The sequence below is a fragment of the Notolepis coatsorum genome, assembly GCF_963971535.1.
Source record: "Notolepis coatsorum genome assembly, chromosome: 11".
Taxonomy (NCBI): Eukaryota; Metazoa; Chordata; class Actinopteri; order Aulopiformes; family Paralepididae; genus Notolepis; species Notolepis coatsorum.
In genome coordinates, this window is record NC_140175.1 from 2988048 (window position 1) to 3015427 (window position 27380).

Genomic DNA, 27380 nt, shown 5'->3' on the forward strand with positions numbered 1-27380 from the left:
TGAAACAGACATTGTAATTAGCTTTATGTGACTTATAATGTGTAAATTAAAGCAACATAAACACTCAAGTGATCTGAGATAGTTGTAATTTGCTGTAACTGATAGTTGTGTATATGTACAGTTTCTACGTCAAATGACTCCCTTTTCTTGACTCCTTTTGTATCACAAAAAGTACTGAATTTGCAAATCTGGTATGTCATAAATGTATAGATGTAGCAGTACTGACTATCTGTCTGTCATGTATGTCATAATATGTTCTGATAAATTGAAAATGGGGGACCCTGATGTAAACAAATCTGGTATTGAAAATGGGGGACCCTGATGTAAACAAGACAAAAGTCTTCCTCTGGTCTGCATCCCCTTAACAATTGTGTGTATTGAACTGTACAGTATTGTACCCATTCTGCAATCTGTTAATAAAGTTTTCAATCAATCAATCAAAGCATCTATATTTATGATTTTCATACTCACCGGGGAAAGCTGCAATGTTCGGTTCGTTTCTCCGGTGGTCTGGGATAATGCAACTCGCATCTCGCCACCGCAACTCAACATTTTCCAATAGCAGCGCGCACATACATATACAAATAAAACATATACTACACGTGGATTTCACGCACCCTTGGCCTTGGGTACATTACACTTTACGTTCGCTTATGGATAGTTTAATATAAAATAATAACTTCACGGCGCGCATAGCGTCACGTCATTGCTCCATGCGACGTTCGTGTGTTCTCATTCGCCTCGGAAATAACGCTTTGCAATTCATACAGTATTTTTCCACGAGCTCTCAATAGCCTGGAATTCCTATACCAGCGTTTTGTTACCGAATGAACGCGCCTGTGCATATGTGAAACGTAAACAAACTGAAACGATAAAACTATACTTCCCCAAATGGCCGTTCCCGTGGGCCGGTGTTCTGCGGAATCCGGAAATTACTATCCTAGTTTGTTCCCGTGAACTGCACTTCAATGTTATTCTTTGTATAACGGTAACTCGTCTCTCAATGCTCGTCGCGCTATCCGCAGCCGGTTCTTGACTCAATAAAGCAACGCGACGGGTCCTATAATACTTGTGCACATACAAACGAGACTTAAAACAGACAAACAAACATTAATACATATAAGTTAACGTGTGTGTATATCTGACTGTATTGGATCGCTGTACGTTTAGTCGGCCAACATCTGTTGCGACAAGGCATTCATACCCTTGATATATAACTACACATCGTTATTAAAATCATAACGACCGAACCTGACTTCGAAATTTACCAGCGATATATTAGATTATATATACCTTTTAATCATACTCTCGGCCTCTTAACCCGCGACTAACGTCCTGTTTAATGTACTTTCCGCGACTGATGTCCCGTTTAATGTACATTTACGTACTCCCGGGACATTGCGTAATCATGTACTAACTAGGACATCGCGTGATCATCTTCCCGCTATCTGTATTGATCAATTGGTTAATTTAATCCAAAATACATCGTTTTCAGGAAATGGAAGAGATTGTGAGCTTAGTCTGAGGTTGAAACAATGAATATTATGACGCTACTCTGGTCATTTCTAATTATGATTCCATCAGCTTCTCGGTCTTACTTCCCGCCTCTTTGCAAAGGAATCACAGAACGTTTTTAACAGAGTAGCGTTTTCAAGGATATCACATCTAATAAGCCCACGTTTCTTGCCTTGTTGCCTATTTTTTAGTCTGAATTAGACTTGGGGTAGCAATCCAACAACCTGTATTGTGTGCCTTAGCTTTTGGTCGGCTCCGACTCGACCTGGAATAGCACTTCAACCTTTGTGCCTAAACTTTTGGGAATAGCACTATAACCCATCCTCTCAGAACCGCCTGATAAAGGACCCAGGTGCACGCGCGCCCTGGTAACGATTCTCAATACAGATCAGATATATTAATGCACATTATTCCTACTCAGCCATGATCTCAATATTTGACAACATTCTGTAATATTCACCTGGCACAGAGAAAAGCGGGAAGGTTTCAATTCCTTTCCATACATTTTTGGTCGACCAGTTCTATATACTCACTTTTCTCTGTATAGATGAAACGATACAGCATGCCGGGAGGACGCAAAAAGTCTGTCACAAGTTCGTAGACGCCAATTGTGGGATATTTGTGGATATCCTGATGAAGAATGTCTCAGTCAACCGAGGCTTGGATAATAACAAGGTTTATTAACCAAACAGATAGAATACATAGAGAGAATGGCTGAGGCTCTCGCCCCAGGTGATCAGCTGAAATTACCCAGGTAAGAACCTCTATTGTGGTCGGGAGGAGCCCTTTATAGTTCAACAAAGGGGGTGTGTGGTCCCATTTGATAGGTCAGATGGGGGGGAGGGGGTACAGGTTTGGGGGACACAGGGGAGGGGGGTGTCTTATTCCACAGAGAGGGGGGGGGGGGCACAGGTAAAGGGAACACAGGGGAGGGGGATATATTTATATGAGGACATATTATACCACAGGAGTAACAGGAAAGGACATAATATATAGGGAGACTAATTACTAACAAGACACACCTGGACAGACACACAGGCTGACAAACAATGACACCAAATATATGACAGGGCTGACTAACAATACATACAAAATACAAAAGACAACACACTAGACCAGACCAGGAAACAGAGTGGGTAACAAAGACAGCACCACGGAGAATACATTGAACATTAAGGACATATGGAGAATACACACATTAATTGCCAGTAGCAGTGGCAGGAACGGTAGTAACGGAAAGAGTCCACTAGAGGGGGGTGCAGGGCAGGCTCTCTGGACTGGAGGGGGAATGTGGCCAGGCTGGGCAGCTGGAGGGGGAATGGGACCAGGCGGATCCTGACACCGATAGTAACAACCGCCTTACTGCGCGCGTCTATGACGACACTGTTGACACTGCGTATCCGTGACATGCGCGCCCCGCGACAACACTAGTAATTTTGGGGGGCCTACCACCCCCCCTGAAAAATATCCTAGGGGAAACACTGACATCTACATCTTTATCTACATCTATATCTATATCTACATCTTTATCTACATCTATATCACTTCTACATCTATATCTACATCTATTTGGTCGGCTGTGACTTTAGTAAGCACCGTTTCAGTGGAGTGGGAGGTTCTAAAGCCAGATTGAAAAGATATGTGATGGTTGTTACTTGATAGATGGTCAGTGAGTTGTGTTACGACAATCCGCTCTAATATTTTGGATAAGAAGGGAGGATTGGAGATGGGTCTGTAATCTTTCAAAATTAGGCGGTCGAGGTTCGGTGTTTTAAGTAGCGTTTTAATAGCGGCTGATTTAAAAGCCAAGGTCACCACGCCAGTAGACAACAGTGACGTTTTTTTTTTTTTTTTATCCACTTTTTCTCCCATTTTCTATTTTTTCTCCCATCCCAATTTCGTATCATCCAATTCAACCCTCCCCTGTCACGAACGCTGTTTCTTGCCTCCCACAAGCCGGCTGCAATGTGGACTAAGTCATACAGAGCACAAGTCCCCTCCGGTACTTGAGGTAACAGCAGTCGCATCTTTTCACCTGCGCAGCTCGATCTCTCAGTGGCGAGGAGTAACGCGTGGGAGGCTCACACTGCCCCCGACACTTCCTGATTCTACTGCGCAGGCGCACCAACCGACTTGTAGGAGTCGCTGTCCACAACGCCCGATCCCCACCCATCAGTTTCCCACCCCCTAATACGGCCAATGTGTATTAGTATGAACGACCAGCTAAACTGAAAGCAAATGTGGAGCGCTGGGCTCGAACAGGCAAGCCCAGCGTCTCCGTCATTCGTGGCGAGCGCCTTGCCCACTACGCCACGTAGCCGCCCCTCCACAACAGTGAAGTGTTGAAGATGTCAAGTAGGGCGGGACCTAAAGTTGGGAGACGTTCATTAAGGAGAGTAGCTGGAAGAGGGTCACGCGAGCAGGTTGAGGGTTAAGCCACACCAACCAACCAATGTAAAGAGAGACGTTTCCAAGGCAGGAGGAGAGCGTGTGGCTGGGGGGCAGAGCAGAGGGAGGAGGGTCCTTTGGAGGGGGACTGGGACTCTGATTGGAGAGTAACCCATCAATCTCGTCTCTTATAAGGAAACACCAGAGGAGAGATGAGAGGGAGACACACGAGGGAGACACACAGAGGGACATCTGCAGGACCAGGGTGGAAACACCAGAGGAGAGACGAGAGGGGGGAGGGGGGGGGAGACGGGGTTAGCCACGGCCATGACAGACATAATCAATCTTTCCTCTAATTAGAGCCATCAGACATCTTTCCATGACCGAAAGGCAGAAGGTCAAGTTACTTATTCCGGACGCATGCGCCTGGTATCAGGCAGGGCTGAGCCCAAACGTTCAGAGGTTCGTGTTTTTTCTTTATTTCTTTCTTTATTTTAGATGAAAAATATGAACAAGGGGTGGAGCCTAGTTGTGATATCGTTGTAACCGGTGACCTCGCCGGAGTATTTAAGCCCCGCCCACACGGCTCAGCTCGGCCCAGGAAAAAAAACGACATGGTTTCCAATGGAGTGCAATAGCGGCCACAAGGCGTTAGGGGGCGGTATTGACCGTCTGCAATCTCAGACACACTCAGGACAGCCTGCACGAGGTGCCTCGATGAATTGTGAATGGCAATAGCGAACAAAAGAAAAACGGATCCAATAACGAGTATACTCGTTGTCTGGCGCTCCACGATTGGACGGCAATAACAAGTATATTAGTTTTTGGCGCAGAGCCAGTTAACCCAGATGTCCATGTGCCTGTAATGAATGGAAATATCGAATACAAGAAATAACGATGAAAATCCGACTATACTCTTGTTTTCGGGGGTCCTGGCGCTCAACGCATGGCGAGATAACCCGTCGGGTCTGACGTCCAAAGTGTTAATATAAGAGATGTTATTAATATAAGAGATGTTGTTAATATAAGAGATGTTATAAGAGATGTTATTAATATAAGAGATGTTATTAATATAAGAGAGATGTTATTAATATAAGATATGTTATTAATATAAGAGATGTTATAAGAGTTGTTATTAATATAAGAGATGTTATTATTATAAGAGATGTTATTAATATAAGAGATGTTATTAATATAAGAGATGTTATAAGAGATGTTATTAATATAAGAGATGTTATTATAAGAGATGTTATTAATATAAGAGATGTTATAAGATATGTTATTAATATAAGAGATGTTATTAATATAAGAGATGTTATTAATATAAGAGATGGTATTAATATAAGAGATGTTATTAATATAAGAGATGTTATAAGATATGTTATTAATATAAGAGATGTTATTAATATAAGAGATGTTATTAATATAAGAGATGTTATAAGAGATGTTATTAATATAAGAGATGTTATTAATATAAGAGATGTTATAAGAGATGTTATTAATATAAGAGATGTTATTCATATAAGAGATGTTATTAATATAAGAGATGTTATAAGAGATGTTATTAACATAAGAGATGTTATAAGAGATGTTGTTAATATAAGAGATGTTATTAATATAAGAGATGTTATAAGAGATGTTATTAATATAAGAGATGTTATTAATATAATATATGTTATAAGAGATGTTATTATTATAAGAGATGTTATTAATATAAGAGATGTTTTTAATATAAGAGATGTTATAAGAGATGTTATTAATATAAGAGATGTTATTATTATAAGAGATGTTATTAATATAAGAGATGTTATTAATATAAGAGATGTTATAAGATATGTTATTAATATAAGATATGTTATTAATATAAGAGATGTTGTTAATATAAGAGATGTTATAAGAGATGTTGTTAATATAAGAGATGTTATTAATATAAGAGATGTTATAAGAGATGTTATTAATATAAGAGATGTTATTAATATAATATATGTTATAAGAGATGTTATTATTATAAGAGATGTTATTAATATAAGAGATGTTATTAATATAAGAGATGTTATAAGAGATGTTATTAATATAAGAGATGTTATTAATATAAGATATGTTATAAGAGATGTTATTAATATAAGAGATGTTATTATTATAAGAGATGTTATTAATATAAGAGATGTTATTAATATAAGAGATGTTATAAGATATGTTATTAATATAAGATATGTTATTAATATAAGAGATGTTGTTAATATAAGAGATGTTATAATAGATGTTATTAATATAAGAGATGTTATTAATATAAGAGATGTTATAAGAGTTGTTATTAATATAAGAGATGTTATTAATATAAGATATGTTATAAGAGATGTTATTATTATAAGAGATGTTATAAGAGATGTTATTAATATAAGATATGTTATTATTATAAGAGATGTTATTAATATAAGAGATGTTATTAACATAAGAGATGTTATAAGAGATGTTGTTAATATAAGAGATGTTATTAATAAAGAGATGTTATTAATATAAGAGATGTTATAAGAGATGTTATTAATATAAGAGATGTTATTAATGGGGGAGCTCCAGTAGCTCACCGCATATCTCAGCGCTATTTCTGCGTCGGGGAAAACCGTGCTGCGTCACGGATTTGGTGGACTCCGAGTTCGATTCCCGGACCCGCCGTCATTTGCCAGAATGTCTTCCCCTGATCTATATCCCGTTTCACCCTGTATCTGTTGGTCATGCTTGACCAGAAAAGCGATAAACGCTAAAAAATAAAGTTTAAAAAAAAAGAGATGTTATTAATATAAGAGATGTTATTAATATAATCGCTTGTCGCTTGTAGATCATCAGAAGTTGGAGCGAGAGGCCAGGATCTGCAGACTGTTGAAGCACTCCAACATCGGTATGATGACATCATAACAGTCATAACAGTCATAACAATCATAACAATCATAACAATCATAACAGCCATAACAATCATAACAGTCATAACAATCATAACAATCATAACATTCATAACAATCATAACAATCATAACAATCATAACAATCATAACAGTCATAACAATGATAACAATCACAACAATCATAACAATCACAACAATCATAACAGTCATAACAATCACAAGAATCATAACAGTGATCTATCTATCTATCTATCTATCTATCTATCTATCTATCTATCTATCTATCTATCTATCTATCTATCTATCTATCTATCTATCTATCTATCTATCTATCTATTTATCTATATCTTCTTTCCAGTTCGTCTCCATGACAGTATTTCAGAGGAGGGATTCCACTATCTCCTGTTTGACCTGTGAGTTTCCTCCTCCTCCTCCTCCTCCTCCTCCTCCTCCTCCTCCTCCTCCTCCTCCTCCTCCTCCTCCTCCTCCTCCTCCTCACTGTCATCCTTCCACCCTCTTCTCCTTCTGCTTTCTTCTGTTCTAGTTGGTTTAACTCTCTGCTCTACTTGACTTTCCCCTCTGACATGGCTCTCACTCACTCTCCCCCTCCCCCCTCTCTCTCACTTCCCCCCCTCCTCTCTCTCTCTCTCCCTCTCCTCCCTCCTCTCCCCTCTCTCTATTTCCCCCTGCCTCCTCTCTCTCCCCCCTCTCTCTCTCTCTCTCTCTCTCTCTCTCTCTCTCTCTCTCTCTCTCTCTCTCTTCCCTCCTCTCTTCCCTCATCTCTCTCTCTCTTCCCCCCTCCTCTCTCTCTATTTCCCCCCTCCTCTCTCTCTCTCTCTCCCGCTCTCTTCCCTCATCCCTTGCTCTCTCCCCCTCCCCCCCTCTCTCTCTCTTCCCCTCTCCTCTCTCTATCTCTCTCCCTCCTCCTCTCTCTCTCCCCTCCTCTCTCTCTATCTATCTCCCCCTTCTCCTCTCTCTCTCTCTTCCCTCCTCTCTTCCCTCCTCTCTCTCTCTACCCTCCTCTCTCACTTCCCTCCTCTTTTCCCTCCTCTCTCTCTCTTCCCTCCTCTCTTCCCTCCTCCTCTTCCCTCCTCTCTTCCCTCCTCTCTCTCTCTTCCCTCCTCTCTTCCCTCCTCTCTCTCTCTTCCCTCCTCTCTCTCTATCTATCTCCCCCTTCTCCTCTCTCTCTCTCTTCCCTCCTCTCTTCCCTCCTCTCTTCCCTCCTCTCTCTCTCTTCCCTCCTCTCTCTCTATCTATCTCCCCCTTCTCCTCTCTCTCTCTCTTCCCTCCTCTCTTCCCTCCTCTCTCTCTCTACCCTCCTCTCTCTCTTCCCTCCTCTCTTCCCTCCTCTCTCTCTCTTCCCTCCTCTCTTCCCTCCTCTCTCTCTCTTCCCTCCTCTCTTCCCTCTCTCTCTTCCATCCTCTCTCTCTTCCCTCCTCTCTTCCATCTCTCTCTTCCATCCTCTCTCTCTTCCCTCCTCTCTCTCTTCCCTCCTCTCTTCCCTCCTCTCTTCCCTCCTCTCTTCCCTCCTCTCTCTCTCTTCTCTCTCTCTTCCCTCCTCTCTTCCCTCCTCTCTCTCTCTTCTCTCTCTCTTCCCTCCTCTTTTCCCTCCTCTCTCCCCTCCTCTCTCTCTCTTCCCTCCTCTCTCTCTTCCCTCCTCTCTTCCCTCCTCTCTCTCTTCCCTCCTCTCTTCCCTCCTCCCTCTCTCTTCCCTCTTCTCTCTCTCTTCCCTCCTCTCTTCCCTCCTCTCTCTCTTCCCTCCTCTCTCTCTATCTTCCCTCCTCTCTTCCCTCCTCTCTTCCCTCCTCTCTCTCTTCCTTCCTCTCTCTCTATCTTCCCTCCTCTCTTCCCTCCTCTCTTCCATCCTCTCTCTCTCTTCCCTCCTCTCTTCCCTCCTCTCTTCCCTCTCTCTCTTCCATCCTCTCTCTCTCTTCCCCCCTCTCTTCCCTCTCTCTCTTCCATCCTCTCTCTCTCTTCCCCCCTCTCTTCCCTCCTCTCTCTCTCTTCCCTCCTCTCTTCAAGGCAATCCCCCCCCGTTATGTAACATCCCAACCCCCCCTCTTAGCTCCTGCTTCAGCCTGCACTCTTGTCACACACACACACACACACACACACACACACACACACACACACACACACACACACACACACACACACACACACACACACACACACACACACACACACACACACACACACACACACACACTGAACCGCACTCCCCCGCACTGCAGCCAGTCTCCATGGCAACCCAGTCAGAGAGAGAATCCTGCAGCCGGGGTTTCCCCCTAATGAGGACATCCCCCTCCTGTGTGTTTGTGTGTGTGTTTGTGTGTGTATGTTTGTGTGTGTGTGTTTGTGTGTGTGTGTGTGTGTGTGTGTGTGTGTGTGTGTGTGTGTGTGTGTGTGTATGCGCAATCGTGCATACCGCTACGTGCTCACGCATACTTATGCTGCCTGAGTGAAACCAATGTGTGTTTTCTTTTTTAACCCTTTGTGTTTCAACACCGCAGAGTGACAGGAGGGGAACTGTTCGAGGATATCGTCGCTCGAGAGTATTACAGCGAAGCAGACGCCAGGTAAATACACCATGAATACACCATGAGTACACCATGAGTACACCATGAATACACCATGAGTACACCATGAGTACACCATGAGTACACCATGAGTACACCATGAATACACCATGAGTACACCATGAATACACCATGAGTACACCATGAATACACCATGAATACACCATGAATACACCATGAATACACCATGAATACACCATGAATACACCATGAATACACCATTAATACACCATGAATACACCATGAATACACCACGAATACACCATGAATACACCATGAGTACACCATGAATACACCATGAATACACCATGAATACACCATGAGTACACCATGAATACACCATGAATACACCATGAATACACCATGAGTACACCATGAATACACCATGAATACACTATGAGTACACCATGAATACACCACGAATACACCATGAATACACCATGAATACACCATGAATACACCATGAGTACACCATGAATACACCATGAGTACACCATGCGTACACCATGAATACACCATGAGTACACCATGAGTACACCATGAATACACCACGAATACACCATGAGTACACCATGAATACACCATGAGTACACCATGAGTACACCATGAATACACCATGAATACACCATGAATACACCATGAGTACACCATGAATACACCATGAGTACACCATGAATACACCATGAGTACACCATGAGTACACCATGAATACACCATGAATACACCATGAATACACCACGAATACACCATGAATACACCATGAATACACCATGAATACACCATGAATACACCATGAATACACCATGAATACACCATGAATACACCACGAATACACCATGAATACACCATGAATACACCATGAATACACCATGAATACACCATGAGTACACCATGAATACATCATGAATACACCATGAATACACCATGAGTACACCATGAATACACCATAAATACACCATGAATACACCATGAATACACCACATATACACATATATACACGTACACACATATACACATATACTCACACACACATATACACATATATATACACATATACACACACACAGATATACGCATATACACACACATATACACATATACACACACATATACACATATACACACACATATACACATATATACACATATACACACAAATACACATATATACACATATACACATACACACACATATACACACACACATATACACATACATATACATATACTGCCTCAGGGCAGCTCTGGCTGCAATTGTAGCTTACCACCACCGGTATGACTGTGTATGAACAAATAATGGACTCTGTGAAGTGCTCTGGGTGTCATGAAGAGCGCTATATAAATCCAAGCCATTATTATTATTACACACACATATACACATACATATACACACATACACACACATGCGAATGAATGCACACATGCACACCCACTTTCTAACCCCTCAGGAGGTAGACTTAAATCAATTTGACTGTGGAGGCGTTTAGCAGAGGAGGGACAGAGAGAGAGAGAGAGAGAGAGAGAGAGAGAGAGAGAGAGAGATGGAGAGAGAGAGCGCGATATATACAGAGAGATATGGAGAGAGGGGGATAGATATAGAGAGGGATGGATATATAGAGAGATGGAGAGAGGGAGGGGGATAGATATAGAGAAAGGGATATATATATATATATAGAGAGAGAGATGGAGAGAGGTGGATAGATATAGAGGGAGGGATGGATATATATAGAGAGAGAGATGGAGAGAGAGAGGGGGATAGATATAGAGAGAGGGATGGATATATAGAGAGAGAGATGGAGAGAGAGAGGGGGATAGATATAGAGAAAGGGATGGATATATATATAGAGAGAGAGATGAAGAGAGAGAGGGGGATAGATATAGAGAGAGGGATGGATATATAGATATAGAGAGAGATGGGGAGAGGGATAGATATAGAGAGAGGGAAACCATTTGAAAAGACGATGAAGGTAAACCGAGAAGAAGGAACATTTCTAATATCCATCAAGTCCTTTTTAATAATATCTATAAGCCTCTCTCTCTCTGTCTCTCTCTCTGTCTCTCTCTTTCTCTCTCTCTCTCTCTCTCTCTCTCTCTCTCTCTCTCTCTCTCTCTCTCTCTCTCTCATCTCGTCCTCTGGCTTGGTGTGTTCCTCTTCTCTTCTTTGTTATATTGAGAACTTGTTGTTTTTCTCTGCGTCTCCTCCTCCCTCTGTCTCCTCTGCTGTAAATACACACAGCATACAGTATTAAATACACACAGACTCTACAACATGCTGGCTCGTTTTAGTTTTAGTTCGTACATTTTTGCATTCTTTTTTTTGCGTTCTTTTTTTTGCGTTCGTTTTTTGCATTCGTTTTCTGCATTCGTTTTCGTTTTAGTTCGTTTTAGTTTGTTCTTTTTTTTGCATTCTTTTTTTGCATCAGTTTTTTTGCGTTAGTTTATTTGTTCTTTTTTTCGTTATTTTTTTCGTTTTTGTTCGTTTTTGTTTTAATTCGTAAATTTTTTTGCATTCTTTTTTTTGCATTCTTTTTTTTGCGTTTTCGTTTTAGTTGTTTTAGTTCATTCTTTTTTTAGCATTTTTTTTTTTCGTTTTTTGCATTTTCGTTTTAGTTCGTTAATTTTTTTGCGTTCTTTTTTTGCGGTTTTTTTTCGTTCTTTTTTGGCATTCGTTTTCGTTTTAGTTCGTTTGCGTTTTAGTTCGTAAATTTTTTTGCATTAATTTTTGCGTCCGTTTTTTTTTGTTCTTTTTTTCGTTCTTTTTTTCGTTCTTTTTCGTTTTTGTTCATTTTTGTTTTAATCTTTTGCATTTTTTTTGCGTTCGTTTTTTGGCGTTTTCGTTTTTTTTGCGTTTTCGTTTTAGTTCGTTCATTTTTTTGCATTCTTTTTTATGCGTTCGTTTTTTTGCGTTTTCGTTTTTAGTTCGTTCATTTTTTTGCGATCGTTTTTTTTGTTTGTTTTTTTGCGTTCGTTTTCCTTTTTAGTTCGTTTTAGTTTTAGTTCGTTTTAGTTTGTTAATTTTTTTTTTCATTCGTTTTTTTGCGTTTTCGTTTTCGTTTTTTTTTTCATTCTTTTTCGTTTTTGTTCGTTTTTGTTTTAGTTCGTAAATTTTTTTGCATTTTTTTTTGCGTTTGTTTTTTGGCGTTTTCGTTGCGTTTTCGTTTTAGTTCGTTCTTTTTTTTTGCGTTCGTTTTTTTTGCGTTTTCGTTTTAGTTCGTTAATTTTTTTGCATTCTTTTTTGCGTCAGTTTTTTTTGTGGTAGAGACTACCACATGTTGGCTCCTCCTACACTCACTGTTAAATACACACAGCCTACTGTATTAAATACACACAGCCTACTGTATTAAATACACACAGCCTACTGTATTAAATACACACAGCCTACTGTATTAAATACACACTGTGTGTAACTGTAGCCTATACAGTCCTTGTCTGTGTGTATATGTTGTGTGTATATGGTGATGTGTATATATATTTGTGTGTGATGATAGCATGGTGTGGTTACTAGCGCTGTCGTCAACTAACAGTCATAGGATTTTGTTGACTTATCGAATCTGTGAAAATCTGTAAAATTGTGTTATTATTATTATTATTATTATATGAGAATGTTATTGACTCTCTGCAAATGGACACAATAACCATATAGTCCACAGAGGCCCCGGCTCTACTGATCACACTGATGTGTTCTCCTCGCTCCATGTGCACACCTTCTCTCTCTCTCTCTTTCTTCCCTCTCTCTCTCTCTTCCCTCTCTCTCTCTTCCCCCTATATCTACCTCTATCTCCCTCTCTCTCTTCCCTCTCTCCCTCCTCTCTCTTCCCCTCTCTATCTCTCTTCCCCTCTCTCTCTATCTCTCTTCCCTCTCTCTCTCTCTATGTCCCCCCTCTCTCTCTTCCCTCTCTCCCCCCTCTCTCTCTTCCCCTCTCTCTCTCTATCTCCCCCTCTCTCTCTTCCCTCTCTCTCTCTCTCTCTCTCTCTCTCTCTCTCTCTCTCTCTCTCTCTCTCTCTCTCTCTCTCTCTCTCTCTCTCTCTCTCTCTCTCTCTCTCTCTCTCTCTCTCTCTCTCTCTCTCTCTCTTCTCCCCCCTCTCTCTATCTCTCTCTCCCTCTCTCTATCTTCCCTCTCTCCCCCCCCTCTCTTCCCTCTCCCCCTGCTCTCTCTTCTCTCTCCCTCTCTATCTTCCCTCTCTCCCTCCTCTCCATCTCTCTCTCTCTCTTCCCCCTCTATATCTCCTCCCCCTCTCTCTCCCTCTCTCCCCCTCTCTCCCCCTCTCTCTCCTCCATCTTTGTTCCCTCTCTCCCCTCCCCCTCTCCTGTTGTGTTTTGTCTCCACAGTCACTGTATCCATCAGATTCTAGACAGTGTGTGTTTCACCCACGAACATGACATAGTGCACAGAGACCTCAAGGTGTGTGTCTGTCCTCCCTCCTCGGCACCAGGGCTGTGTCTGTCTGTCTGTCTGTCTGTCTGTCCGTCTGTCCGTCCTGCATCCACAGTAACAGCCGTGTCGGTTCTTTTTCATATATTTCTACTTGCCGGTATTGTTTGTGCCTGAGCTTAAAGTGACCTGCCCGTGCCTGCCCCCCGCTGTCTGTCTGTCTGTCTCTCTCTCTCTCTCTCTCTCTCTCTCTCTCTCTCTCTCTCTCTCTCTCTCTCTCTCTCTCTCTCTCTCTCTCTCTCTCTCTCTCTCTCTCTCTCTCTCTCTCTCTCTCTCTCTCTCTCTCTGTATGACTGTGTCTCTTGTTGCACCACAGGCCTGTTTAACCCAGAATGATGACTGCTTCTAACAGACAAAGCACCATACTCTCTACCTTGTGTCTTTGTGTGCGTGTGTGTGCGTGTGTGTGTGTGTGTGTGTCTTTGTGTGTGTGTGTGTGTGGGTGGGTGCACGTGTGTGTGTGTGTGTGTATGTATGTGAGAGAGAGAGTCAGCCATTCAACTCAGATGCTTGAAGATAGACTTTTGTTACTGCAACCCCCCCCCCCACACACACACACACACACACACACACACACACACACACACACACACACACACACACACACACACACACACACAGACACACACACACACACAGACACACACACACGCACACACACACACAGACACAAACAGACGCACGCACAAACACACACGCACACACAGACGCACACACAGACGCACACACACACACACACACACACACACACACAGAGCAGCAGCGGACTCCTACGCTCACTGACTCATGGTCATTACTTACTGAAAATAACACCCCCATCACTATTTAACTGGCAGGCTCCTCTGTGTGTGTGTGTATGCGCGTGTGTATGTGTGTGTGTGTGTGTGTGTACATGTGTGTGTGTGTGCGTGTGTGTGTGTAGTAGGCAGCAACACAGGCCTGCTGTCCATATGTCGTATTATATTAGTGAGCTTCTCTCAGTCTGTGTGTGAAACACATGAATGTCTGTTACAGGGTGCGACTGTGAGACTATGTATGTTTGTTTGTGTGTGTGTGTGTGTGTGTGTGTGTGTGTGTGTGTGTGTGTGTGCGCGTCTGTCTGTGTGTGTGTGCGCGTGTGTGCGTGCGTGTGTACGTGCACGCAGGTATTGAGGCAGTGCCGCACGGGTCTGACTGTGGGGGCTGAATGGGACTAACTTGCCCCCCCTGCTGTCTGCATGCAGTCATTGCATCCAACAGATCCTGGAAGCTGTGCTCCACTGTCATCAGATGGGTGTGGTTCATAGAGACCTCAAGGTGAGTGACGGGCGGGCAGGAGGCAGGGGAGTCTGTGTGTGCGTGTGTGTGTGTGTGTGTGTGTGTGTGTGTGCGTGTGTGTGTGTGTGTGTGTGTGTGCGTGTGTGTGTGTGTGTGTGTGTGTGTGTGGAGGAGCAGTATATATTGTGTGTATGTTATGTACAGTTGTGTGTGTGTGTTGTGCCTAGAGGGTATATTTCTATAGTTGTGTACTGTATGTGTGTTGATCAGTGGTTCTCAAACTACGAGTTGCGACCCAAAGTGGGGTCGCGTCGCGGGTAGGTGACAGTGGGGTAAACGGAGTAAAAGACAAGTAAATCACAGCGGCACTTGGAAACCAGACATAGCTGAATTTAAAACGGAAGCGCTAGCTTTCAGAAAGAAAGAAATTGAGAAAACTGAGCTGAAAACTGCAACAGTCAATGAAAAAGGACTACATGCTTAGTTTATTTGTATTATTATTATTTTTTTTTTATCCACTTTTTCTCCCATTTTCAATTTTTTCTCCCATCCCAATTTTCGTATCGTCCAATTCAACCCTCCCCTGTCACTGACGCTGTTTCTTGCCTCCCACAAGCCGGCTGCAATGTGGACTAAGTCATACATAGCACAAGTCCCCTCCGATACTCGAGGTAGCAGCAGTCGCATCTTTTCACCTGCGCAGCTCGATCTTTCAGCGTCAGGGGTCTGGGCTTTGGAGGGGCGCCGCCCCCATCGCTTCCTGATTCTACTGCGCAGGCGCACCAACCGACCTGTAGGAGTCGCTGTCCACCATGCCCGATCCCCACCCATCAGTTTCCCTCCCCCTAATACTGCCAATGTGTATTAGTATGAACGACCAGCTAAACTGAAAGCAATGTGGAGCACTGGGCTCGAACAGGGGACGAATCTGTTCGAGCCCAGTCTCCAGTATTCGTGGTGAGCGCCTTGCCCACTGCACCACGTAGCCGCCCACATATTATTATTATTATTATTATTATTATTATTATTATTATTATTATTATTATTATTATTATTATTATTATTATTATCATTATCTAGCCAACGTCTTTGACCGACTGAATGCGTTGAATCTGGGACTATACAAGGTCGGGACACAGACCTGTTTGGACTCACAGCTCAAATGGAGAGTTGGATTAAGAAACTCCGTTTGTGGCACTCCTTCAGGATAATCAGCGGAGATTTGGGGGTATTTACTCTGCTTGATGGCTTTATTTTATTATTATTATTTGAAGCCCATCATCTGTAGCCACATAGAAGGGCTCATTGAACAATTTCTGAACTATTTTGAATTTGACTATTTTACTGGATCCAAGATCCATTCATTACGCATTACGCTACAGGCTGTCAGACACAGACACTGTCTGAGCAGAAGGCGCTCATTGATCTTTCGTGTGACGAGCTACTGAAAGTCACTCAAGTTCACTGGATCAGTCCGGAACGAGTACCCAGTGTTGTGTAATGCTGCGCTGAGAACGCTTGTCCCCTTCGCATAAACATACCTCCTATGACATACACAACATAAATGTCATGTATGTTGTGTATGTCATAAATGTCACTATGAATTGAAAATGGGGGACCCTGATGTAAACAAGACGAAAGTCTTTCTCTGGTCTGCATCCCCTTAACAATTGTGTGTATTGAGCTGTACTGTATTGTACCCATTCTGCAATCTGTTAAATAAAGTTTTCATTCATTCTGTGAGGCCGGATTTTCTGCACTGACATTAAAAAATAAATACAGATCTCGCCTCAGAATAGAAGCGGATCTCCGCTTCTTTCTCAGCACAACGCAGCCACTTATCATGGAACTGTTCAAATGTACAAGCACACCCTTCCCAACTCTTGTGCCCCTGTAACAAGTTAGCAGAGTTATAATGCTAAGCAGGAAAGTGTTGCATCAAGTTCAAGGCCATATCATTTTAAATTTTTAATATTTTTTAACACAATTTCTTTTCAGGAAGAGCACTAAGAGCATAACCTCAATATTTCCTAATTTTAACCACTTATCTTCCCGTTTGTTTGATAGTAAATCCCTTTTTATGACAAAGAAAACGCAGAAATCTGCATTTATTTCATATTTATACAAGTTTTCAACCCCATATTGCAGCGTGGAAAACATGCACCAAGTCCTTGTGAAAAAGAATCTGTCTTTATATTTACAAATTAATGACTAATTCGGTCAGAAATAGCTGAGACGCTGACATTAGTAAGCACTGCTTATTGATTATTATATCCGCGGGGTTACAGTAAACGTTCTCCCGGTACATTCTGAAGACACACCGCTGTCTGCTGGAGCACCATGGCTCTTCTGCACATTAGTGAGATCAGAGCAGCGTGAGGGGGGCGGCACCTCGGCACAGCTCAGCAGCTGTAACACTGAGAGGAAGGAGGAGGAGAGAGTCCTTCCAATCATGATTGCTCGCTCACCGCGCCCCCCCCCCCCCCCCCTCTCTCACACTCTCTCACAGCCTGCAGCCTGCTGATCTTGCCCTCTTGGAAGCATAATGCCGGTTCTTTGGCTGGCTACATCAGCCATAGTGCAATTGCGCAATTGCAATTGCGCGTAATTCGGTAACAGACTTTCTGGAATATTCCCTGCCTCACGGCAGTATGGACAGAGCGTTTATTTGATAATTACAGCGACAATTTAATGAATGAGTGCAGATTAAAAATCAGCGTTTTAACATTTGAGTCAATGGGAAGAAAAAAAACCTTAGGTTAATTGGCAAGCTAAGGTCTATAACTTTTTTTTAGAGGTATTCTAATGATGATCATTTAACATAATGGATATATATCGAAAATGACCAAACGGACCCAATTTCATGACATAATAATCAACACAGCCATCGTTGTACACAGAAACACAAAAATATATAGGCAAAAAACACAAAATAGTCGCTAAGGGGGCAGAAGGGAAGAAAATATGTATTTTTGAAAAGCGCATGTGAATGCATTTTCTTTTCTTTTTTTATGTTCTGGTAACATATTTTGGCTAAATATGCCTCGTTTTATAAATGTGTATACAGAAACAATTCTGTTGCTTTTGTTGATAATATTCATTCATTTAATTGATAACAGTGCTGTAATTTCACTTTCTAATAAATATGCATGATCAAGTTCAACAACGTGTGCGCTTTTATTTTGATATTCCTTATTTCCACTTTGAAATTACGCAATACATTAAGTGTGGGGTCGCCAAATAATAATAATAATAAAATGGGGTTGTGGTATAAAAAAGTTTGAGAACCCCTGAACTAGATGGTATATCTCTATAGTTGTGTATGTATGTTGTGTATATACCTCTATAGTTGTGTATGTGTGTTGTGTATATACCTCTATAGTTGTGTATGTGTGTTGTGTATATACCTCTATAGTTGTGTATGTGTGTTGTGTATATACCTCTATAGTTGTGTATGTGTGTCTGGACATACAAATATACAGTACTGTGTAAGAAAAAAAAATATCATAAGAAAAATATATACATCCGAAGGGGAAGAAACTGTACATTGGAGGGGGTTGGGTGGGTGGGTGGGTTGGGTGGGGGGTGTTTGGACATTTACCGGGGCCAGTTTCTAATGGCAGCCTCCCGTAGGTGCTCTTTGAGAGCGTTTTTGAAAGTGGGTAGTGATTCACATTATTTTACGGCTGTGGGTAGAGCTGCCGCGGTATCGGTATTACCGCGGTATCGCTGTTACATCATGCCCACCGCAGCGTTGGGCTGAATACCGGCATCACCGCTGTTTTTTATTATATTATTATTATTACGCTCTCGTTGGGCTTGCGGCTCTGCAGATATACCCTACTTCTCTGTCGAGATTCCAAGCGACCCTATTGGGTACCAGAAAATTCACATGAAACACTGCAGACCACTGATTGGTCAGAAGAGATACGCGTCACATGCTTGGAGCATCTTGCAGTGCGTTTACTTCCTGAATCTCAGCCATCACAACACGGCTAATAGTACGTTAGCTCCCACCGGAGTGGATTACCGACGCCGTCGCTCCTCAGGGAACGAGGCATAATGATTTTACTGCAACGAAATGTTATAATAAAAGCCCTTCGTTCTATACACTTGTCTGATTGAAAACTTTATTAACAGACCGCAGAATGGGTACAACTCGGCACGCTCTGAGCAAAGAAAGGAACTTAGATATTAATTGAGTAACGCTTGCCTTGCTATGTGGTCCGGTAAATACGAACGTGTAACTATACTAACGTTAATGCCACAAATAGAATACCTTTGTAATAATAAGAAGTAACGTTATAATAATAAGAAGAAAGGGTCGGGGGGGGTAACCGGCGGGCGCGACACCGAGGGGAGACTTCGAATCCGTGTTTCACTTTTAATAACGAATGCGTGCATGCCGAATCCCAAACAATATTCATGCTGCAAAGTCATCCTCTAAAGATAGACATTTAGACTAGAGGCAGGCTATATGCTATAAAGAGTAGACTACAAAAAAAATGCATTCAAACTTTTTTTTGTGTGTGTGTGTGCGGTAATACCGCGGCGGTAGGAAATATTTTGCAAATGTGTGCGGTAAGGAAAACATCAATACCGCGGCAGCTCTAGCTGTGGGTAGGGCGTTCCACATCGATGTGGCATAATTGCGAAACGTGTTTAGTCCCTTGTTTGAGCCGAATCTGGGTTGAACATGATAGGGCAGGGGTTGGCGGAGCCCAATAGCAGAACACAGGAGGAGAGGGAATAGAGCGTTTTAGGTTGGCTTTAATGGTTACCCCCAAGCAGACAGGGTTACAGGTTTAGAACGTGCGACAGGTACAAGAATGTGCAATGGACGAGAGCAGGTGCACTCCTTGTGCAGCGCGGGGCGTCCAGGTGGGTGGTGTCTCGGAGCGGTGGTCCTGGGCACAGAGAGAACAAGATTAGGACAAGGTGTTTCAACAAGGAGTAGCAAGGCTAGGGTTCGTTGTCGTACCTAGGAAGTTAGGTTAACACTGCGACGAGGGTAGAGCAGGATCCGTGGGCTGAAGTAGTAGTTCGCTGATGAGGGAATCCCTCACAGCCGCGTCGATTAGTGTCCCACTGGCAGCGTGGGAATCCTGGGGTCGGATGCTGCCCATATAAGGGTGTGAGAGGATGAGGGGTGAGGAAGGCTTCCGCCGTGATGGTGTGGAAGGAGGAGGGGTGAGGAAGGCTCTCGCCGTGACTATGACAGAACATGATTTGTGGAACTCCCTCTGGTGTTGTGGTCGTGGAATTCACTGACCTTTGGGAAGTATTTCGACATGTACATGGGTACCTTAGTGGTGTAGTGTATCTTGTAGACCAGGGCCCTCATTTATCAATGGTGCGTACGCACAGATATGTGCGTAACCCGTGCGTACGATCATTTCCAAGCAAAGTGTGGGACTTATCAATTTGAACGTGTGCTTGACTTTGTGCGTATATATAACTGAATATACGTACCTGGCGCCCAGCGGTAGAATATGGAGACTGCATATGCGGAAATAAGCTTTCGTGCATTAGTTTGACTGACGTGTTCGGTATGACCCCCCGTAATTCATTATAGTTAATTGTAAAATAGCGACAGTAGTGTAATTATTGTCAAAACCCAATTGCATTTGGAATAGGTCTTTCTTTCCGAATGAATGCAGCATGGTTTATATATAGCGTTATCGGAATACTACGTGGTGTACTGACTGAGCTCCGCGTAACTCAACTCGTTATTATTTTGCGCATAGATTGCAGAAATACGGGAACGTTTTGATTATATTTAAAAGGCTTTGCAACTTACAACTTCGAAATTCCACTTATTTCGTTTTACAATGTCAAAGCCTTTTAAATATAATCAAAACGTTCCCGTATTTCTGCAATCTATGCGCAAAATAATAACGAGTTGTGTTCTAACAAAGAACGTATTACATGCTGGGTAGGCTGATAGAGTAAACTGTAAATGAAATAGCCTATAACATTATAAAGGATAATGGCTATAGCAGGGGTTCCCAACCTTTATTCCCCAGAGCCCCACGATTCCTTGGAGACATATAGGAATATGATATGATATAATGTATACTGGTCCATCAGCGAGGAGATAGCCCACAGTGGATAGCCATTAAATGCCATTCGAGAATATAGGCTATTAAGGCAAAACGATCGGCCTATCGCCTATACATATTATTTAATGTTTTCATAAGCGTATAAGATACAACAGCTAGATTAACGATCAAGTTAGTTTACTGTATGCAGGCTTCGCAGGGCTGTGCCATGTGCTATTATATATGCGCAAGTTACTGTTGTATAATGTAGGCTATGGCTGCTATTATATCTAATTTATATAGGCTACCTAATACCGACAACAAAATAGATTGTATGCCTCTACAAATCATATTATACCCGGTAGCCAATCGAACGAAACGAATAAAGGCATTAATATTCCAGCATTGGTTATAATGACACACCAACGCCAAACAGTGGTTAACGGTCTTTATTAGTATTTTGAGCTGTCCAGGCAGAATTGCAGCAATGGTCTTAGGGAGTCGTTGATATCTGACATCACCGTGTACAAGTCCGCCAGCCTGTCGCGTATTTATCCCATAACACGCGTTGTGTCTTCTTGGTTCGACAGCACGTTAAATGAGTTGCTTAGACCTCCGTGAACAATCTCGCTCGTGAAGTTTCTCAGAGTTCGCTCGGCTTAGTCCATTATTTCACATCCCATGGGGGTGTTTCATTACCATATATGGATAATCATGCACAAGAATTGACGTAAGAAGAAATGGTATTTACGCACATGTAATAAATCTGTACGTACACACATTCTAAATTCTGTGCTTAAGAACGAAAATAGAACACTTTCTAATAATTGTTGATAAATGAGGGCCCAGGCCCATTGCAAGTTGCTGTACTCTGTCGTCTACTCTAAGCCATCCTAGGTTGTCAAAGTGGGCAGGGGTGAGGTGGGTTTTAGGAGTAAGGTCAAGCAGTAGTCTGACCAGTTTGTTTTGTGATGTTTGTAATTTAGTTTTTAGTGCCTTTGAGGTGCTTTGGTACCATGAGGTGCAAGCATAGTTGTAGTACCCTTGAATGAGTGCTCCTGCCAGAGTCTTTAGGGTATTCTTGTTTACCAGAGAGGAGATCCGGTACAAGAATCTTGTTTGTTGGTTGGGGTACCGTTTACCTCCACCATCTGTTCTCTCCCCTCCAGGTAGGATTGCATCCAGCTCACTGATGAACTATCAAAACCAATTGCTTTTAGCTTGTCAATCAGAATGGAGTGATTGACAGTGTCGAAGGCCTTTTGTAGGTCCAGCATGACCATGCCGCAGTATTTGCCCGCGTCCACCTCTTGTTTGATGTGGTCGTTCAAATAGAGAAGGCATGTGTCAGTGGAGTGGGATGTTCTGAAGCCAGATTGGAATTCGTAGATTAGCTTTTTTTTTCGCAAGGTACTTTTCGACCTGTTCGTAGACTATTTTCTCCATGACTTTCGAGATGGAGGTAAGAATAGAAACAGGGCATATATGGTATACGTCTATAGTTGTGTATGTGTGTTGTGTATATACCTCTATAGTTGTGTATGTGTGTTGTGTATATACTTCTATAGTTGTGTATGTGTGTTGTGTATAGATGGTATACCTCTATAGTTGTGTATGTGTGTTGTGTATAGTTGTGTATGTGTGTTGTGTGTACTGTTTATTATAATATGTGCTAAACACTGGTAAGTACAGTCAGTATTTAACGGCATTGTCAGTATTCTGTGTGTCCCCGGCCATGCATGTCTCCGTGCCTGAACTGTCTTATCTGTGCACGTGGTTGTGCGTGCGCACGAGCGTGTGTTTACTGTACGTGTGTTTACTGTACGTGTGGGGTTGGGGCTGTGCGTCGTCGACCTGTGTATAATGTCATTACTTCCACTGGTGTCTGTGCATGCGTTTGAGTGTAACCTCTCTTTCTCTTACTAGATCTAGGGTCGTCGTCCAAGACTGTTGCAGTGACGCTGTGTTTCAGACTGTTGTTGCAGTGACACTGTGTTTCAGACTGTTGTTGCAGTGACACTGTGTTTCAGACTGTTGTTGCAGCGACACTGTGTTTCAGACTGTTGTTGCAGTGACTGTGTTTCAGACTGTTGTTGCAGCGACACTGTGTTTCAGACTGTTGTTGCAGTGACTGTGTTTCAGACTGTTGTTGCAGTGACACTGGGTTTCAGACTGTTGTTGCAGTGACTGTGTTTCAGACTGTTGGTGCAGCGACTGTGTTTCAGACTGTTGTTGCAGTGACTGTGTTTCAGACTTGTTGCAGTGACTGTGTTTCAGACTGTTGTTGCAGTGACACTGTGTTTCAGACTGTTGTTGCAGCGACTGTGTTTCAGACTGTTGTTGCAGTGACTGTGTTTCAGACTGTTGTTGCAGTGACACTGTGTTTCAGACTGTTGTTGCAGCGACTGTGTTTCAGACTGTTGTTGCAGTGACTGTGTTTCAGACTGTTGTTGCAGCGACACTGTGTTTCAGACTGTTGTTGCAGCGACACTGTGTTTCAGACTGTTGTTGCAGCGACACTGTGTTTCAGACTGTTGTTGCAGTGACACTGTGTTTCAGACTGTTGTTGCAGCAACACTGTGTTTCAGACTGTTGTTGCAGCGACACTGTGTTTCAGACTGTTGTTGCAGCGACTGTGTTTCAGACTGTTGTTGCAGTGACTGTGTTTCAGACTGTTGTTGCAGTGACACTGTGTTTCAGACTGTTGTTGCAGCGACACAGTGTTTCAGACTGTTGTTGCAGTGACTGTGTTTCAGACTGTTGTTGCAGCGACTGTGTTTCAGACTGTTGTTGCAGTGACTGTGTTTCAGACTGTTGTTGCAGCAACACTGTGTTTCAGACTGTTGTTGCAGTGACTGTGTTTCAGACTGTTGTTGCAGTGATGCTGTGTTTCAGACTGTTGTTGCAGTGACTGTGTTTCAGACTGTTGTTGCAGCGACTGTGTTTCAGAATGTTGTTGCAGCGACACTGTGTTTCAGACTGTTGTTGCAGTGACACTGTGTTTCAGACTGTTGTTGCAGTGACACTGTGTTTCAGACTGTTGTTGCAGTGACTGTGTTTCAGACTGTTGTTGCAGCGACTCTGTTTCAGACTGTTGTTGCAGTGACTGTGTTTCAGACTGTTGTTGCAGCGACTGTGTTTCAGACTGTTGTTGCAGTGACACTGTGTTTCAGACTGTTGTTGCAGCAACACTGTGTTTCAGACTGTTGTTGCAGTGACACTGTGTTTCAGACTGTTGTTGCAGCGACTGTGTTTCAGACTGTTGTTGCAGCGACTGTGTTTCAGACTGTTGTTGCAGTGACACTGTGTTTCAGACTGTTGTTGCAGTGACACTGTGTTTCAGACTGTTGTTGCAGTGACACTGTGTTTCAGACTGTTGTTGCAGTGACACTGTGTTTCAGACTGTTGTTGCAGCGACTGTGTTTCAGACTGTTGTTGCAGTGACACTGTGTTTCAGACTGTTGTTGCAGCGACACTGTGTTTCAGACTGTTGTTGCAGTGACTGTGTTTCAGACTGTTGTTGCAGCGACTGTGTTTCAGACTGTTGTTGCAGCGACACTGTGTTTCAGACTGTTGTTGCAGTGACACTGTGTTTCAGACTGTTGTTGCAGCAACACTGTGTTTCAGACTGTTGTTGCAGTGACACTGTGTTTCAGACTGTTGTTGCAGCGACACTGTGTTGCAGACTGTTGTTGCAGCGACTGTGTTTCAGACTGTTGTTGCAGCGACACTGTGTTTCAGACTGTTGTTGCAGCGACACTGTGTTTCAGACTGTTGTTGCAGCGACTGTGTTTCAGACTGTTGTTGCAGGGACATTGTGTTTCAGACTGTTGTTGCAGTGACACTGTGTTTCAGACTGTTGTTGCAGCGACACAGTGTTTCAGACTGTTGTTGCAGCAACACTGTGTTTCAGACTGTTGTTGCAGCGACACTGTGTTTCAGACTGTTGTTGCAGTGACACTGTGTTTCAGACTGTTGTTGCAGTGACACTGTGTTTCAGACTGTTGTTGCAGTGACACTGTGTTTCAGACTGTTGTTGCAGCGACACTGTGTTTCAGACTGTTGTCGCAGTGACTGTGTTTCAGACTGTTGTTGCAGTGACACTGTGTTTCAGACTGTTGTTGCAGCGACACTGTGTTTCAGACTGTTGTTGCAGTGACTGTGTTTCAGACTGTTGTTGCAGCGACTCTGTGTTTCAGACTGTTGTTGCAGCGACTGTGTGTTTCAGACTGTTGTTGCAGTGACACTGTGTTTCAGACTGTTGTTGCAGCGACTCTGTGTTTCAGACTGTTGTTGCAGCGACTGTGTGTTTCAGACTGTTGTTGCAGTGACACTGTGTTTCAGACTGTTGTTGCAGTGACACTGTGTTTCAGACTGTTGTTGCAGTGACACTGTGTTTCAGACTGTTGTTGCAGTGACTGTGTTTCAGACTGTTGTTGCAGCGACTGTGTGTTTCAGACTGTTGTTGCAGTGACACTGTGTTTCAGACTGTTGTTGCAGTGACACTGTGTTTCAGACTGTTGTTGCAGTGACACTGTGTTTCAGACTGTTGTTGCAGTGACACTGTGTTTCAGACTGTTGTTGCAGTGACACTGTGTTTCAGACTGTTGTTGCAGTGACTGTGTTTCAGACTGTTGTTGCAGCGACTCTGTGTTTCAGACTGTTGTTGCAGCAACTGTGTGTTTCAGACTGTTGTTGCAGCGACACTGTGTTTCAGACTGTTATTGCAGCGACTGTGTGTTTCAGACTGTTGTTGCAGCGACTGTGTGTTTCAGACTGTTGTTGCAGCGACACTGTGTTTCAGACTGTTGTTGCAGCGACTGTGTGTTTCAGACTGTTGTTGCAGTGACACTGTGTTTCAGACTGTTGTTGCAGCGACACTGTGTTTCAGACTGTTGTTGCAGTGACACTGTGTTTCAGACTGTTGTTGCAGCGACACTGTGTTTCAGACTGTTGTTGCAGCGACACTGTGTTTCAGACTGTTGTTGCAGTGACACTGTGTTTCAGACTGTTGTTGCAGTGACACTGTGTTCCAGTTGGGTGTGAGTTGAGTTGTGTCTGGTGGTGAATGTAATAATAACATGGTCCTTATCCTCAGAGACCTGCCATCACCTCCACTGACATCATTAAGCCTGTTCTCAAGTCTCAGTCTGTGGTTGTCTCTCTGAAACTGAAGGCAGGGTGTGTGTCTCTGTGTGTAGTCGCGGTTGTGTCTCTGAAGGGGCGACAGTGGCTCGGGAAGGTAGAGCAGTCGTCTGGCAATCCGGAGGTTCCCGGTTCGATTCCCGGGGCAGCGTGTCGATGTGTCCTTGAGCAAGACACTTAACCCCTAATTGCTCCCGATGAGCAGGTCGGCACCTTGCATGGTCGCCTCCGCCGTCGGTGTGTGAATGTGTGAGTGAGTGGGTCAAATGTGAGGAACAAATTGTAAAGCGCTTTGGATAAAAGCTGCAATATAAAAAAGCTGCCATTTACCATTTGAAGCTGAGGGCAGGGTGTGTGTCTCTGTGTGTAGTCGTGGTTGTGTCTCTCAGGGTGTGTAGTCATGGTGTGTGTAGTCATGGTGTGTGTGTCTGTGTGTAGTCACGGTGTGTGTCTCTGTGTGTAGCCAGAGAACCCCCTGCTGGCCAGTAAGTGTAAGAACGTGTGTGTCTCTGTGTGTAGTCACGGTGTGTGTCTCTGTGTGTAGTCACGGTGTGTGTCTCTGTGTGTAGCCAGAGCACCTCCTGCTGGCCAGTAAGTGTAAGAACGTGTGTGTGTCTCTGTGTGTAGCCAGAGAACCTCCTGCTGGCCAGTAAGTGTAAGAACGTGTGTGTCTCTGTGTGTAGCCAGAGAACCTCCTGCTGGCCAGTAAGTGTAAGAACGTGTGTGTCTCTGTGTGTAGCCAGAGCACCTCCTGCTGGCCAGTAAGTGTAAGAACGTGTGTGTCTCTGTGTGTAGCCAGAGAACCTCCTGCTGGCCAGTAAGTGTAAGAACGTGTGTGTCTCTGTGTGTAGCCAGAGAACCTCCTGCTGGCCAGTAAGTGTAAGAACGTGTGTGTCTCTGTGTGTAGCCAGAGCACCTCCTGCTGGCCAGTAAGTGTAAGAACGTGTGTGTCTCTGTGTGTAGCCAGAGAACCTCCTGCTGGCCAGTAAGTGTAAGAACGCCGCGGTGAAGCTGGCTGACTTCGGCCTCGCCATCGAGGTGCAGGGAGACCAGCAGGCCTGGTTCGGTACGTTCACACACACACACACACACACACACACACACACACACACACACACACACA

General features: G+C 43.3%; 1 protein-coding gene across 1 annotated transcript in view; it reads left to right on the forward strand.

Annotated features, from left to right (window-relative positions):
* Positions 1-3241: 3241 nt before the first annotated feature.
* Positions 3242-27380, forward strand: part of LOC311236473 (calcium/calmodulin-dependent protein kinase type II subunit gamma) — a gene marked incomplete at both ends in the record, with an annotated part of 36038 nt that continues 11899 nt past the window's right edge. The window contains 6 exons of the mRNA XM_084324151.1: positions 3242-3245; positions 6740-6799; positions 7161-7215; positions 9316-9381; positions 13712-13784; positions 27221-27323. Of these exons, the coding sequence (XP_084180277.1) occupies positions 3242-3245; positions 6740-6799; positions 7161-7215; positions 9316-9381; positions 13712-13784; positions 27221-27323 (361 nt within the window). The remainder of the gene's footprint in view (positions 3246-6739; positions 6800-7160; positions 7216-9315; positions 9382-13711; positions 13785-27220; positions 27324-27380) is intronic.